Source organism: Furipterus horrens, unplaced genomic scaffold (assembly GCF_987537825.1).
Source record: "Furipterus horrens unplaced genomic scaffold, mFurHor1.1.pri manual_scaffold_6, whole genome shotgun sequence".
NCBI lineage: Eukaryota > Metazoa > Chordata > Mammalia > Chiroptera > Furipteridae > Furipterus > Furipterus horrens.
The window spans coordinates 52389910-52407261 of NW_028327176.1; the positions used below are offsets into that span (position 1 = coordinate 52389910).

At 54.4% G+C, this 17352-nt stretch overlaps 1 protein-coding gene across 1 annotated transcript in view; it reads left to right on the forward strand.

Moving 5' to 3' along the window:
• DYSF (dysferlin) overlaps nucleotides 1–17352 on the forward strand; it is a 206061-nt gene that overhangs the window by 109377 nt on the left and 79332 nt on the right. The window contains 2 exon segments of the mRNA XM_090281506.1: nucleotides 13222–13315; nucleotides 13845–13922. Of these exon segments, the coding sequence (XP_090137632.1) occupies nucleotides 13222–13315; nucleotides 13845–13922 (172 nt within the window).

The window sequence follows — 17352 nt, forward strand, 5'->3', positions numbered from 1 at the left end:
AAGAGGCTGGGAAGGGCTGGGAGGCCTTCGCCTAGCCTATGGGAGTAGCCAAGGAGGTCTAGTGAACCTTGAATGTGCTTGGTTGGACCTGAGTCTTCCTGGGACAGAGGCTGTTGCATGAGCATCCCAGGAATTTTGGGAGAGATGTGCCTCCAAAACTGAGCCCCAGGCCAGCTGTCCTGCCCCAGCGTGCACTTTCTGGAGCCAGTGGAACTGGGGTCGGCTCAGGGTTATCCAGGATCTGTGTGATGTGTTCCCTCAAAGAGATGTGCAGATCCTACCTGGACAGTCTGAATGTGGGCTAAGATATGGCCGGTTCCCTGCCCTATTGGTCTGGGGGTTCCTGGAGGTAGAGTGAGATGCCCAGGATGAGACATCCCCTCTGAAATCCAGCCACAACCGCCCACCCCCCAGGGGGGATGCCTTAGGTTGTAACCCTGGGAGCAGGCCCTACCAGCTGTACTAGCTGATGGACTCTGAGCCTGCTCATGTGCAGAGAGCTGAGCATGTGCATGTGTGCATGTGTATGTGCGTGTGTGCGCATGAGTATTTGGTTGGGGTGAGGAGCTGTGGCTCTTAGCCCTGGGCCGAGGCTGGGTATGCACTTGTGGGGCAGCATGGCTGCTGGGGGGAGGCTGGTGTCTGTGACTCCCTTTGTCTTGTCAGAAAGGGCCTGGCTCAGGCACAGGCCAGGGCCTGGGAGTGGTCGTTCAGCGTCAGCTGTGGGGTTGGTAGACCTGAGGTCAGGGCCAGGTCTGTGGAGGCTGGGTGGGCGCCCTAGGGAAGCAGGACTTGTTTCCTTCAGGTGGAAACAACTCAAACACCTAAAGAGAGAAGAGGGGTTTTAGGGCTTAGGTTGCTGGGAAGAGCCCAAGAGGTAAACGAGGCACTAGGCTTGGCAGGAAACAGGGGTTCACACAGTGCCCCAGCACTCTGTGTTTCTGACTTGGTCTCCTGTCCGGCCTTGGTCTCCCATTGGCTCCTTCCACATGGTAGCAAAGATGGCGCCTGTGACAAAGGCTGACATCATCCTGATGGCCAGCAAAGCCCTGCTGGATAAAACTGCTCAGCCTCCCTGCATGTGCTATGTTCCTCACAGCTGGAGACTGTGAAGAGAGAAGAGCGCTGCTTTTCCAGCAGCACCAGTAACTGTCTCGTGTGTGGCTGACTGGCCTCTGCAACCTGGGTGAGGAACAGAACGTTCTGATTGGCCATCACGGATTAGGCCCCTGGTTGTACCACCAGGTTGAGGAGAGGAAAAGAGAACCCCAAACAGTGCTGGGCAAAGAGCTGCAGATGATGACCTGGGGATTCTCTTCAGTGAGCAGCAAGGAGCCAGTGTGGGCTGTTGAGCAGAATGCCCTGGTCAGAGCTGGGCCTTAGGGCCATTCATCAAGTAGCTGTGGGAGATGGTTGGGAGGGAGAGCCTCTCCTTGGGAGACAATCAGGAGTCTTGATTAGAGGCCTAGGCCGAGGTAACCATCTGGGCTGGGAGCCATGGCATCAGAGTGGAAGAAGTAGAGTGGCAGGGCTTGGGAGGAAAGGGTCAAATGGGCCTCAGAGGCTCCACTGGTTGGATGATGGGGTGACTGCCACCTCCAGGCCACAGGGTGGGGTGGGGTGGGGTAGGGTGGGCCCGGGGCAGTGATGAGTTCATGGCTGGCCCTGGCAAGTCTGACACACACGGTGAATCGCTGTGTGAGAAAGATGGATGTGGTGGCTGCCAGCCAGGGGACCAAGGGCAGACGGGCTAGGGGATGTCCGGCCACGCGTCAGCTTTGAGGTGACAGCCCATGAGGAGAGCGTGCACAGGCCAGAGGTGCTTGAAGGCGCGAAGCGTGGAATCCTCTGGGGCTGGCCAGGGTCTGGAGGAAGAGGCGAGCAAGGCTGGAGGACTCACTGCCGAGCCCTCATGGCCTGGCCTGAGCAAAACGAAGCGCTTCCCAGAAACAGAGCAACCCGTTTGTTATTATTTCGGTGGGAGAAAATGTTGTGAGGGAGCGCTGAAATCAAATGTCGAGTCAACAGTCCTGAGACGGTGATGGGTCGTGAGGCCTCTGTGACTTGCCTGTGACGTATGGAAGCTGCCAACACAGTGAAGCCAACTGAGTCTGGGGAGCTTTGCTGACTGAGAGAACCAGGGGCAGAAAGTGGATAGAGGGGCTGCTTTCACAGCCTTGTATCTGGAGGACTGCTGGGTTTTGGATAGTCCTTAGATGTGGCTGACATTTGGACAGAACCATAGGCCCATTTGACAGGAACTGTCTGACCACTCTGTACTCGAGTGAACTGAACCGCCGTCTGTACCAACACACACACAAGCATATACACATGTATACACATTCACACACACACATACATGCATATACACTCTCTTTCCATGGTTATCTTTACATGGTTCCTGCCAGGACCAAGGCCAGCCTGGGCTCCCATCACTGAGCCTGCTCTTCTTTGTTTTAGGATGTACTGATGCCCAGCAAGGCACAGGGCATAAGTCTGCCCTGCGTCCTGCAGGCAGATGGTTGGGTTTTCTGGGTGCCAAGATCCAGCTACTGCCCTGGGCGCTGGTCTTTGCCCACTGGCCACTGATGTCTGCGGGTTTACTTGGTGGGAGCTGATGGGATGGTGAGAGTTCTGAGTGGTAAAGGTTTGGTTTCAATTCTGCTTCCTCTGCTTCCTAGCTGGGGATGGGTCCTTTATCCCTTTAAGGACTGTTACCTCATCATGAACGTCACCGTATCCTAGGGATGTTATAAGGATTAAAGACATGACGCATGTAAAGAAGTGCTTCTCAGCCCTAAGGGACACAGGAGCCATCTGGCAAACTTGTTAAAATGTATACTCTTGATTCAGTGTGTGGGTGGGGCAGGAGTCTCCATTTCTAACAAGCTTCCGGGTGATGTGGCACTTCTGGTCCAAGGACCATCTGTGGGTACCGAGGATGTGAAGTGCATCATGCGTCATGAAGGTGAGGGAGGTGGTCACATCTTACCATGTACCAAAGACCACCCGCCCACTGGATGCCTTTCTGAGAGAGGCAGGGTGTGTCCATTCTTGGCTGAAGGTGTGTGGCCAGGGTCCTAGAGAGAGAGGCAGGGAGAGAAAGATGCCACGATCTCCTCACTCCTTGGTGGGAGAAAAGTGTTCTTTATTTCTAATCATCCCTGGGTCTGATGGTAGAGGCCTGGCCCAATGGGGAATCTGATTAGGAAGAGAGACATTCATGTGCGAATGTAAATAAACCCAGTAGAATTTGCTTCTTCAAAGTGCAGGGTGCAGAAGAAGAGTCATCCCAGAGTGATGGAGGAGGACCTTGGGAGGCAGAGCTTGAAGGAGTGCAGGGAGGAACTGCAGGTGGTGCCAGGTGGCCTTCCTGGTAACCTGACATTCCTGGGTGTCTGGGCCCAAGGACCAGGCCTGTGGCACCCCCTCGCCTACTACCACTCTCTCTGAGGCCCACGTGTTCACCAGCAAGCTGGGCCTCACTTGCCAGTTCCCCTCCTGAAGACATCTCGCTGGAAGGCAGGCTCTGTCTGCTCATTAGCACGGCAGCCTTTCCCTGAAACCTTCTGCTGGGGCCAAGCCTGGCTCCCTCCACAGAGCAGGAGGCCCTGGCTCCGTCTGCTAATCGTCTGCTGTCTCCATCGTGAGCATTATTTTATTTTCGTATTATTCTTTTTCCAGCTAATATCCTGGCATTCCCAAAGACACCAGGTTTCATAATCTCTCTGGCGTTCCCAGGGAGCTGGGAAGCGGAGCACAAAGCTGCTATTATAGCGTGTTCCATCCCGCCTCCCTCTCCTTGCCCCACACCCCTTGCTGCCGCCACCGCGGGCTCCCACCCAGTCACCCCCTCCTGACGCCACCGGCCTCTCTGGGAACTCTGGTGACGGCTGCCGCCGGGATGAGCTCACAGAATCCATCCTGTCACCCTTGCCCTGGACCTGCCCTCCACGCACAAGGATTTTTCCAGAGCCCTGTCTCTGAGCTTGGCCCTGAGTGTCAGGAAGGGTTTTCTGAGATGCCTGATCCTGGGCAGGGAGGGAAGGAGATGGAGACTTGGCAATTTATTCTCATAGCCTTGGAGTGTTTAGAGCTGGAAGAAGCATCCATGTTCAAAAAGCACTCTCCACCTCTCTGGCTTTGGAGTTGCCAGAGCCTCTTGAAATTGGATGCAAAGTTGTGGGTGTGGGTGTGATTTGTGTATGCACATGTGTCTGATGTGTAAGCACATGTGTGATGTGCCTATACATGATATATGCAGGTATGTGTGATGTATGTGTCTGTGATGGGAAATCCTGGTGGAAGATCCATGGTTTCCTTTGATTTGAAAGGGAATTCAGGACTGCGAAGAGGCTAGGAAATATACTAAAATCTATCTTACCATGTACCAAAGACCAGGCCGAGAGCTTTGTATGTGTTGTCTCATTCTAGTCTCACAGTGACCCCAGAAGGCTGCGTTCTATTATTATGCCCATTTTATAGCTGGGGAGACTGGGGTTCAATACTGCACTGTCCAAAACGGTAGTCACTAGCTGTATGTCGCTATTTCGATTTACATTTAAAGTAATCAAAATAAGAAAATTCAGTTCCCCGGTTGCACCAGCCACAGCCACATTTCCAGTGCTCAGTAGCCATACCTGGCTACTGCACTGGACAGTAGAGCTGTGGCATCGTTCTATTATTGCAGAAAATATGTTGGATAATGCTGCTTTAGAAAAACTCTGAGCCCCTAATGTTATCCCAGAAGAAACTGTGGCCTGAGAAGGGGTTTGCCCAGCGGCACAGCATGAGTCAGTTCTAGAACCAAGGCCAGAACAGCGGTTCTTCTGCTCTCTCTCACAGGACTTCCCCACTCTTATTTGAGCATAATGTCCTTGAGTGGGGTCCTAGGGAGGTCCCTGGGCACCTGGCTAGAGTCCTTGGCTATGGGCATCACCCTTTGGTCTTGCAGCCAGGTCACTTGGCCTCCCTGGAGCATTCAGGCAGCTGGAGGGGAGCTGGTCCCAAGGCCCCTACCCAGGAAGCATCCAGTTGGTTGGCAGAGGCCTGAGTCCTGACCTGAAGCAGAGAGGACCTAGAGAGAGAGGTATTCCAAGCCCCAGCCAGGGGGCAGGGAAGGGCAGCCGGGGGGCCAGAAGTTCTGGGAGGGGGGCCAGGGAGAGGCTGGTGCCAGAAAGGAGTGATTTGAGACCTGAACTGGCTAAAAAGGTGGTATGATGTGGGTGGGGAAGGGAGGGGCCCACTGTGGACCTGGATGGAGCTCTGCCATGGACAGGGCACCTAGGCATGGTTCCCAGAGTGGAACTGTGAGCAAGGGTAGCACTAGGGAGGTGAGAGGAGTTTGCTCTGTGAAGTAACCAAGGCCCGTGGCAGGGTCTGCTCCTATGTAGAGGTGGCTCTGGGTGTCCCTGGATTCTGTTTCTTGGATATGCTAATTGAGCACCTGTTCTATACTTGGCATTGAGCTGGCAGGGCAGCTTAAGGGCTGGCTGCCCTCTCAAGCAGGGGCCTTACTGCACCCCCGCCCCACTCCCCAATGTAGAAAAACATTTGGGTAATTCCTTTACATGTGTGCACCCTGTGTCAGTCTAGCTGAGTGGCCCAACTATGTGTCTGTGTCATTGGGATAAGTGCCAGCATGTGAATGCTTGTGTGTGTCACAGCTGCGTGGATGTGCTGGGTGCCCCCGTGCCACTGCACATGCATGAAGGTCTGAATCCACCACTCTTAGGGTGATCTCGTAATTAAATACCTGGTCTGGGGCACTACTAGTAACCATGCTGGAAAGCAGCTGGGGCCATTCCTGGAAAACTGGGACATAACAGTTATCCTAATTTCCGAGGCACTCTGTCACGGGATGAAGCCTACTGCAGCATCCTCTGCAACCTCCGCATGCGAAGTCGTGGAAACCCTAGAGGAACACAGACACTCCCGCCAGCCCACACGTGGCATCGTGGATTCTCCAGGTTTCCTGATTCCAGTCCTGCTCCCCAGGGGCCGGCCAGTAGTTTTGCAAAGAGTTTAGCAGCTGCTTCCAAGCCTTGGCTCCAGCTGTAAATTAAATGGGGTTGTACCCTCAGCTGCTATTCCACTTAAGGTTGCAATCGGCCCATGTAGGAAAGGAGGTCTGTGTGTTCCTGAGTTCCCTCTTTTAAAAGGTTCTCCTCCTCTGGCCTGGCCTGCTGGCCTGTGTGGGATTTCCCTAGAAGCTGAGGCCTGGGCAACCAGGGCAGTGATGCGGGCCCTGGGCTCCCCAGGGCCCTGACTTGGCATTTGGCCCTGGCCTGCCTGAGAGCCCTGCTCAGGTGCTGAGTTCTGTGAGGAAGCAGGAGCTGGAAAGAGCCCTGAGGGGGAGCTGAGACCCCTGACTCTGCCAGCTCGTTTGCTGAGCCACCCTAGGGAAGAATTGAGCCATGCTGGGTCCTAGTTTTCTCACTTATCAGATGGAGGTGATAACAACATAACAGAAATTATCTCCCCGTACAGAGCAGAAGCAGTCCATCAGGGCCCATGGGCTGAATTGGGCACTGGGCCTTTACTGACACAGGGCTTTCCTGACACAGCCATGCTTATTCATATGTGTGCTGTCTGTGGCTGGAAAGCAGGCCACGTGGACTTCAAAGGCCAAAGTAGTTACTCTCTGGCCTTTTATGGACAGAATTGGCCAGCTGTCCTAGAGCCCTTACTATGTGCCAAGCATTGCCCTCTTCCCTGTTCCTATATCATCTCACTTAACCCTCCCAGTAATCCTAAGAGATAGGTTTCATTCTTACTCCCATTTTACTGTTGAGCAAACTGAGGCATAGAGAAGACAAGTCGTGATTATTGTAGCTGCGCTTTCTCCCATGAGTATTGTGGATGATCCTATGGCTAAGGATGGGGCTGTGCAATATGTAGCAGTCTCCCATACACAGCTGTGGTGTTCTGTGTGTGTCCCAGCAAGGACTGCAGAAGAAGAGATCCTGGCAGGTCACCCTGGGGCTGCGTGGGTCCGTGTTGAACAACAGGCTCTCTGGAAAAAGATCCAGACAACAAACTCAGCCCTGGTTTGTAGCATTTGCTGATTTCCATGGTGTAACTATCTCTGCCATGGCCTGTTCCATGCTCACAATGTGATGTCGCTGGATGTGGAGATGGGAAGAGATGGGCCGTAGCACATTGTACACCCCGCAGATGTGCTAGACATAATCTCAGGAGCAAGATGACAGTAGAAGGTAGCAAAAGAATTGAATGATGAGTTGTTTTTCACCTTTGTTTTTTGAATTCATTTCCATAGTTATAAATTTATATGATTTAATTTTTACAAATGGCTGTGTTTAACAACCGCCTTGCAAAATGGCTGAAAATTTAATGATCTGTTCTTATGAGCCATGGGAGTTGGCTCTAGCACCTCTGGGGGAGAGGGGTCCCCGATCCTGTTTACATAGGAAAAGAAGTGGGGGCCCTTTCATAGTAGCTCCCTCCCCAACAGCTCTGCCTCCTGTGTTCTTCGGGTCTATCATGTGTAGGAATTGAGTTCTCCCTATAAAGCAAGGAGAGCAGCTGACCACCCCTCACCCATCTGCTTGACTGTGCTGGGGAAGGGAGTGCCTGGTGGGCCCCCAGGAGACCTCCCAGGCTCAGTTGTTTCTTTCCTGACCACCACGGGTGGGGCTGCTGTGGCTCTGTCCTTTGCCTGCTCAGCCCGGGGAACCTCACTGCTCAGCCTGTGTCCTTTTGCTGTATCCACCTCTGCTCGTGCCCCTCCTGTCCCCTTCTTGCCTCCACTTAACAGATCCTGAACCCGACCTCCAGGCCCTGGCTGGGGCCATGTGCCATTACCAGAGGGAGGGGTATGTGTACGTGGGACAGACAACCTGTGGTGCAGAAGGAATCTCAGACATGGTAGTGGTCTTGTGCTGGTCTTGGGCCCAGTTTAGGCCAGTCGAGGGGTCACCTTCATAGACTCCTTGTTTCCCGAGAGCCTGCCCTCCTCCTGCCAGTGTGGTGGTCTCACCAAGGTCCTGGGGGAGAGCCATCAACAGACTAAGGTGGGCTTGGCCACTGGCTCTGGGGACCCCTCGGGGAGCCCCGTGGGAGGGAGGGAGTTCCTCACACTTCTAACTAAGCTCAGGCTCCCCAAGGGAGCTGGGGCTGCCAGCCGGGCAGCAGCTGTTGGAGGCCACCCAGTGCCCTGGGTGAGCAGCAGGATCCTTTACACAGCTAGCCCCAGGACAGAGTGCGTGGCCGCAGACCGCGTGGCTGCCAGCCCCAGCCTGGGAGTCTCACTGACATGAGCTATGGCGGCAGGAATGCGACTGCGGGAAACCCGATGCCCTGGGCCTGGCCCTGGGGCTGAGGAAGAGTGTGGACTGGGGGTGAAGGCTGGGTGGGTGGAAACCGGAGCATCAGCTACGCCTGCAGCCTGGCTCTGCCCAGGGCTCCCAGTGAGAGCAGAAGGAAGCCAACCCTCTGTCTCCTGGCTCTGCTCCCCCCTCCCCGACTTGCCCCTCCAGCCAGGCCTTTCCCCTACTCTCTGGGGAGGTCCACCCTGTTCCATTTCACCCCACAGATGTCCCCACCCTGGGGCGCAGTGAGTCCACATCACTTGTTTTTTCTGTGCTGGTGTCAGACCCAGAGCCTACTGAGGTTGTGGGGAGCAGGCGGTTGCTGTCTGATGCACTTTCCTGTCCTTTCCCCTGGGACCTGAGGCCTGAGGGCCACACTCCTGGCTGAGGGTGTAGAATGCTGGTGATTGAGGGGATATGTCTTTAGTTGATACTTACTAAGTGCCAGATGCTGGGCTGGGTGTAGGGGACAAGGAGTGTGTATGTCTTGCCTGTACACACAGTGAGATGGATGCTGAAGAGAAGGCAGGAGAGGCTGGGTAGGGGATGCTGATGCAGGCTAGGCAGCCAAGGAGGTGTCCAGCCTCAGTGGTTACTGAGCTGAAGGAAGAGCTCACGCTAGCTCATCGGTTGCGGGGAGGGGGCATTCCAGGTGGAGAGAACAGCCCATGCGAAGGTCCTGTGGAAGAGGGAAGGTGATGGACTCCAAATTTACAGAAAGTAAAGGGCAGACAGTGCAGAGGGATGGTATTGTTTAACATGAGACTGGAGAGAGGAAAGAGTTCAACTAACACCATTAGCACCATTGGCTTAGTGCCAGGTACCTGCCAAGGGCAGTAGGTGCATTTTATTTAATTTTCACCGGTGGTTCTCAACTGGGGGAAGTTCCTATTCCCCATCCCATCCCTGAGGGGACATTTGACAATCTCTGGTGGTGTTTTTGGTGGTCACAACTGAGGGGTTGGGGGGATGCTCTGGGCATCTACTGGGTAGAGGCCCTGGATGGTGCTAAACACTCAACAATGCACAGGCTAGCCCCCACAACAAAAAATTATTCGGCCCCAAATATCCATAGCACCAGGGTTGAAAATACCTGCATTTTTAAAAGTCCAGAGCACTGGGTGTTGCCACGATTGCCACTTTACAACAAGGAACCTGAATTTCAGTAACTGAGCTTCCCTGCGGCACCGCAGCTCCCCTTCCCTGACCCATACTGTGAGTTGCAGGCAAATTCCCAACTCCCGGAGACTCCGAGGCCGTGGCTGGGTTGGGAGGGAGAGCTGGCTTCTGCTTTTCTCCTGGGCTTGAAGGGGATGTGTGGAGAGCTTAGGTCCCTCTGAGAGGGTTGGAGGATGTAAAGACGTTGGTCAGAAGTGAGGGTGGAATTCTGCCCTGGGTGGGAACCAGGGCACCTGCAGGGCCCCGGTTAGTGGGTGTCCCTCAGCTCACCTCCTGGTTCTTCCTGCTTCTTCCCAACAAGCCCCCACTGTCTCTGTCAGTTAGGGGGAGAAAGGGAGGAGGAGGCAGGTCCACACTTGGGTGGCAGATTAGAGGTGGGGTGGGGGTGGCAGAGGGCCCTGTGGGATGGCAGGGCAGGGTGGTGACCGGGGGCATTGGCAGTGGGCCCTGCTTCTGGAGGTAGGGCAGATGGAGGACCCCTGGCAGTCTAAGGGGCATTCCTGGAGGAGACACTGGTTTCTTCCTCTGAAGGAAGGTCCTTCTCAGTGCCAGTGCCCACTGTGGGCCAGGCACTCAGCTGTCCTGAGGTACCTGGCCCAGACTTTGTGGAAATCCCAGGGAGGGGTACACCTTTTCTGATGGCAGGCGGCAGCCCTGCCCTTGGCCACAGACCCAGGAAGTGCTGCCAAAGCCCCAGACAGAGGCCTTTGGTGGGAGTGGTGCTGGGAGGTGGCTAGGGGAGGTGTGAGGTGAGTGGGGATGTGCAAGCAGGGAGGTCCCCGTAGGCACTTGGAGGGGGAGAAGGGATTCTGGGGACTGGGAGGCAGAGGCGGCCTGTCTTCTTGCTCTCACCCCAGCTACCTACCTTTGTGGGCAGGGGGTACATGTGTGTTACCAGACCGAGGCGAAGAGACTACAGAGTCCTGGGCCTTCTACCCTGCCCCAAGTGGACCCTTTCTCGCCCCCACCAAAGTGCGCTGAGCTGTGTGTGCTATGCGTTGTTGCACCCAGGCGCGGGCCAAGCTGTTTCCAGCGTCCCGATCTGCTTTCCTTGGCATGCCTGCACCTCACGCCTGCAGTGGCCTGCTGGGCCCACTGGGTCCAGCCCTATGTGTGGCCTAACAGACACCAAAACTGGGAGCCATTAGCGGCTGGACGTGGTGCGTGCTCTGGCAGGATGCCAGCACAGCACAGACCAAATGCCTCTCCCGGTGGGAACTCAGGACACTTGGGGTCCACACTTGCCTGGGAGGCGGGATTCAGGCATGGTGGCCTTCAGGTCTTTCTGCAGTAGCCTTCCCTCTCTGTAGTATGATACCTCTCCCTCTTATTCTGCTCATGTGTGTGTTGAGAGACTGATTGCTTGCTTGCTTGCTTGATTGATTGATTTTGATTTGTGCCTCAAACTGTGGTTCCTGAAATGTCCACTTTTCCAGCTCCTGAAATAATTTTGAACAAATATAGGCTATGTGAATACCACCCCTGAACACAACTGCTAACTTCATAGTTTTTAACTTCCCTTCCCTGTCCTGCCTGGCCTCTTGTCTCTCATAAGATCATCAATAGCAAACATTTATTGAGTGTTTATTATGTGCCAAGTGGTACGCTAGGAACAACATGTAATTTATCGCCTTAGTAGTCATAGCAACTCTCTGAGACAGACACTGTAGAATTAGCCCAAATTTATAGAGAGACTGGTTCAGAGAGGTTAAGCAACCTTCCCAGAATCACACAGCCAGTAAATGGCAGGGCCAGAATTGGAACCCAAGTAACCTGGTTCTAGAGCTTGTGTTAAAGTTGTGGCCAAAGGAAGAGGGTCAATGCATCTCCCTGTCAGACATGGGTGTGTCCTGTGGTAAGAGCTACAGCACTCCCAGTTGTAGTAGAACCTCAGTGAGTTCCCCAGGAGAACAGAATTACATGTCTTTCCTGTATGCATGTTATATGGGCCCCTTTTGGGGGCTGGAGCAGAGGAAGACTGGCCTACCTTTAGGATGCATTTCTTTGCTGATATGAAAGGACCAGGGCAGGACTGGGACGGTGGTGGCGCTTCTGGCCAGAGAATACCATGAGCTCGGGATGCAAGCAGGTGTGAGTCTGGGCCATCTCTGAGGAGCGTGGCCTGCCTGGAGTTGAGGACTGGTTTTGAGGGAAGTGAGCCCCGATGTTGTATGGGGAAGATGGGGCAGGTCACCGAGAGTCTGATCAGGACCCTTTAGGGAGTGGGAACCACCAGGAGATTTGGGCTGGGGAACCAAATGGTGACTGTGGGTAACAACTCCGGTTCTGGCTCTGGGTGTGGGCAGAAGCTTCCAGGAAGGCTTCTTGGACAAGGGGTTCGGGGCTAGGCCCTAAGAGTGCACATGGTTTGGAGAAAAGGGGCACAGAGGTGGCCATGCACTTTGTATTTGGAGGCACTCGAGGACTGGGTAGCTCCAGAGCCTCCTGGGAGAGGCTGAGATTCCTGGGAAATATTTGCAGCCATGTGGGGGTCCATTCTAGGAGGGATGAAAGGCCATCCAAGGGAAGCCAGGATTTCCTTTCAAGGGTATGTGTGTTTGTGTGTTGGGAATAGGGACTGGCAAGGAGTGGAACAGGTGTGGGGAGAGCAGAGGGGGACTTGGAGAAATCTGAGTGACGGCGGAGGCAGCGGACAGCTCTCCCCAGCCCCTCTGCTGGGCTCCTGGCCACGGAAGGCTGGTGGGCCTGATGTCCCTGGAAGCCAAGTCTGAGGGCTGGACAGGGGTGTGGCTGGAACGTTTCCTATTCTTGTATGCGCTTTGGTCCCTGTTGGGTCCCCAAGCTCCCCAAACTGTGCAGGACCCCAATGAGGGGCTGCAGTGTGGCAGAGGTGGCACTGGTGAGGTCAGTAGTATATCAAAAGGGTGGGCATCTGGTCCAGGGGAGGTGGTTTATGGCCTGGTGGTTAGACCAGTGCCAATGCAGACAAGGGGAGGGGAGTGACCGTCTGGCTTTGTGCACAGACTGGTTTCTGAGCCTGAGTGTAGACCTACAGTGCCTCCTGCTCCTGTCCCAAGCCTGGGAACCAGAGGCGGATTAAGGTCGGTTGAGGCCCTGGGCGCAGAAGAAAATATTGGGCCCCTTAAAAAAAAGAGAGAGATGGAAAATAAAAATATTTATTTACACGCACAGAAAACTATTTTTAAAACCACAAATAAAACAAGTACATATCCACAAACTAATTTGCGAGGCCTTTCAGAAGTCGGGGCCCAGGGCGTGCGCCTGGTGTGCCCGCCGTTAAATCCGCCTCTGCTGGGGACCCAGCTCAGTGCCTGTGTGTCCCTGGCACCAGCACTGTCTCCAGACAGCGGGGTGGACAGAGACACTTGACTGGGTCCTCCAGACTTTGACTCTTCTCAACTTGTCCCAGTGGGCAGGTCACCACTGGGTTTTCTCTGCAGATCCTCTTCAAGTCCTTCTATCAAACTCCAACCTCTTGGACTGGAACGACTTAAACTTCTATTCTGGCTTGTCTGGTCTCCATAAGCGAAGGAAAAAAATTATCCTGTGGACTTGACATTGGAGTCTGCAGGCTGTAGGAGAGGAGTTAGAGGCCGATGGCCAAACTCTCTGCAACCAAGGAGCCTTATCTAGAGGTCTCCTGACCTGGGGATGGGACTCTCTGGGTCAGTCTCCCTGTCACCCTCAGGCTTGGGGTCAGGATCTGTTGTGACCAGCTCTCTGTCTCCAGGGTGGCGTGGTGGACGACAGGAGTGAGGATTCCAGGTCCGTTTCCACCTTGAGCTTTGGCGTGAACAGACCTACAATTTCCTGCATCTTTGACTGTAAGTGATACTTCCAGGTGTCTATGGGGAATATGGATGGGAGTGTGATCTTATGCTTCTGTTTGTTTTGAGCTATATGGTCAGGTACAGGTGTGGGGCTGTGGAGAACTGAGTCTGTGTGCTTTTTGTGAGTCAGTGTCTTTTGGTGTGTGTATGTGTGTGCATGCACAGGCACATGCCCGTCTGTGTACGGTATGTGTATGTCAACTCCAAGTTTCAAATCAGGCATTCAAAGTCTTGTGCATTCTGGCTTCTCCCATCATCCATTTGGCCTCTCCCTCTTCTCTCCCTGTCCCCTCTCCACAACTCTTGCAAGGCCTGAGGACACATCGCTCAGGTGTCCACCTTTGAGCAATGGTCTCTTCTGATTCTGAGTGGCTCACTTCTGCAGTGTGACATGTGGCATTTCTGTCGGTCAACCCCTCTGTCTGCTGCCCCCGCTAGGGATAGGCTCCATCCTCTCCTCTAGCCCCAGCTCTTAGCCACCTCCAGCCCCTCGCTTGACAGCTCTGTTTCTTCCTCGGCACAGACGGGAACCGCTACCATCTACGCTGCTACCTGTACCAGGCCCGGGACCTGCCTGCAATGGACAAGGACTCTTTTTCTGGTAGGTGGCAGAGGAGGAAAGCCAGGGACCAGGGACTGAGAGCTGGGAACAGAACCATTGGACCTTCGGACCACAGGGAACATAGCCTGGGGCTTTTCCTGCAGATGGGGGGCTGTATTTACTGAGTTTGTGAAGGTGGCTGCTTTGCCAGGGTCACAGTGGCTGTATAGTTGTCAGGTGGCTTGTTTGACCCTTCTGCAGGGTTTGGCTTTACTGACCATCCCCTCCTGAAAGCCCCTTTGGCTTTGGTCCCCAGGATACCCTCTCTCTTGGGCCTCTTGCAGCTTCCTCCTATTCTATCTGCTTCTGCCTAGGTGCTCACTGCCCTCTAAGCCTGATAGTCCCAAGAGGCTGTCTGAGTCTCCCTCTCTGGGCACTGGGCCCCCCTGCCTCCCTCCCCCAGCTTCAATGACCACTCATGTTAGGGAGGCTTCTAGGTCTTTAGTTCCTAGGAGCCCCTTATGTCCAGCCACATGTTAGGTATTTCCCTCGGATGCCTCAGAGACACCTCAGTCCATCCTGTCCAAACTGAGCTTCTTGTGACGGTTCTGCCCCCAGTGCAGGCCTCCCACCTGGTCCTGGTGTCGTCACATCAGCACACGCTGTTACCCAGCAGGCCGGAAACCAGGGCCAGTCCCCCAGTCCTGCTGACTCTGGCTCCTGAAACTCTCTTGATGCCCCTGAGAACTGACCTTGCCCCCATGTATCTGGACTCTCTGGATATCTCCTGACTTCCCTGCTTCCTTCTGCACTGCTCCCAGACAGAGCTGGTTGTGTCACTTTCCTGATTTCAAATGTAGATACTAATGGATAAATCCTAACTCTTCAGCCTGGCAGATGACTCTTTTGTGATATGACCCCATGTACCTTGCCAGTTTCATTTGTCCCAGATTTCCCTCTACCCATTAGCTCTGACCCCACCAGCTTTTGTCAACATTTGTCATATTTCTTGCCATTGTACTCAGTGTTCTCTCTACCCAGAATGCGTTCCTTCCCTATTTTTAACTCAGCCAACTCCTATTCATCCTTCAAGACCTAGCACAGGTGCCCCCTGACCCTTTCCTGAGCCGAGATGGCTGCCACTGTCTCAGCACTTGGCCAGCACTTCCCCAGCACACCTCTCAGAGCCCTGACCCAAAGCACAGGTCAGTTGCCATCTGTCTGTGTCACATGGTTCCCACGATGACTGTGAGCTCCTCTAGGAAGGGGCCTTGTCGTACCCTTGAACCTGCAGCATTTGATAGCTCAGGAACTCACACTTACTGAAATGCTCATGAGGAGCCCAGGTACTTTACTGACATTATTTAATATATTAATATTTAATATAACCCTTATAAGTCTCCTGTGATGTAGGTATTTAACACCCCTGTTTCATAGATTCAGAAACTGAGACTCAGTTTAATTCAACTGCTCGAGGTAGAACACCTGACGGGTGGCGCATCACCCTCTAAATGCTTGAGTGGAACTGAGTCCTGCTTGAGAATGATCTTCTGTTCACAGAATGGCTCCGCAGCTCGCAGCCACATGCCAGCGCCCTCCCCTCCCCACGTGGGACCTCTCTGGTTCTTCCTTCCCAGCAGCTGTGCTTTCCTGCATTCCCCTCCCTCTGGGACCTGTTCTCCAGCCCTATGCAACCGGGTGCAGGGTGGACAGAGCGGTCTGTTCTCTGTGGTTTGGGTCCAGGGTCCAGGGTCTCGAGAGTGTGCTCTGCAAAGCATATGTGAAACCAGCAGGCGGGGGTTGGCAGGCCAGGGCAGGCAGCAGCAGCTCCCTGGGAAACTTTGCCAGGAGGCTTTCTGACACTTCGAACGTACCCTGAGAAAAAAAGAAGCGGACTAATTTCATAACCTTGTTTCCTCTTTGTGTGGGGAGGGCGGGAGAGGTGGGGGTGCAGGCGGCCAGCCTGTGTGGGGCCATGGTGAGGTGGGGCTCAGGTGGAAGGCCCCCCCCCCTAGTGCTCTGTGGGCTGGGGTGACCCTGCACCCTGCAGGGAGGGAGCTCCTCCGAGGAACCCACGCCAGGAGTCAGTGTGCACCTCCAGCGACAGCAGGCCTGCGTCAGCCCGCACTGGCCTACAGAGACGTCACACTTTCCGTCCCGGCCCCACCCCCTCCCCCAAATAAACATCCCTTGAGCGTTGAGGGCACTGCCCAGGGCTTCCTCAGAGGCCACTGGCTTCTGAATGAAAGGCCTGATTGAGCAGCTAGCTGCTGGCAAGGAAAACAGCAGCCAACATGGTGAACCTATAAAACCCAGAGTGTTTATTTTCACTCCCAAGCTCTAAACCAAAGCAATTTCTCCCCTGGAACTGACCCTGGGGTGGCTGGCGGCCGGAGGCTGTGTATGGCCACTGGCTGGCATTTCTCAGAGGAAACTCATGTGTGAATCCAGAACGTCTAGGGCCAGGGGAGGGTCCAGCACAGAGCCTGTGGCTCGTCACATGGCCGGCTGGCCGGGGGTCCGGGGCAGAGAGGCCTTTCCTCTGGAAGCCCTGGCCTGTCGTGTTCTGGGCCTTGCCCCACAGGAATGGGCTCCAGTGACCCCAAGCTGTGCTCCCTGTTTGTCCCCTGGATGTAGGTCTTGGGGCTGCCTGGGGACCCGGCTGTGTCTGCTGCCTTCTGCCTGGCCAAGGGTGTGGGGGAACATGCAGGAACTGCCCAGGAAACGTTTGTTGAGCAATATTAAACTAAGTCAGGAAAGGGAGACCTGTGGAGATGCAGTGGTCCAGGCTGCCTCAGGATGTCACCTAGGGAAGGGTTGAAGTGTACATCTAGAACAACTCTCTGGGCCACTGGAGGGGCGTGTGTGGCATATGGTTATGGGTGTGTGGCCTGCATAGGAATCAGGCAATAAGAAATGTAGAATGATGTTTAATTCAAATGACTTCTCTTTGATACTGGGGTGGGGTTGCCAGTGCTTGGTGAGCATCTGGAGAAGGCACTGGATTTACTTTGAATGGAAAAGGTTCGACTTGAGAGGACTTAGAAATCTCATGTCCTCAACACCACACCTCAGGGGTGGTGTCCCTTCCCTGAAGCTGCTCTTCATTGCAGACTGATGTTTCTCAAAGGGCATTGGGGAGGCAGCTGTCTGCTTTGCCCAGTTGTTCCCCAGTGCAGTCTGCTTTGCCCCTCCCCCAGCTGAACACCAACATTGCTGTGGTTTGAAGTGACTATAAGCTCTGCTTACAGAACTGCCACCAAGATGGGCAACCCTTGGCAGCTCTGTTTTGAGGTTACCACCTTCCAGAGAATGGCCCTTAGCATGAGGGACTCAGAGACTCTTCTCTGGGAGTCTCACAGGTCAGTGGGCTCAGGGGGCCTGAGCTGGCTGACCAAGGGAATGAGATGGGGTGAGTAGACTGGATGCCAAGGGTCAGGCATCTGCCAAGAAAACAGAAGGGCTTGTGCCCTCTTTGTTGGCCTCGTGG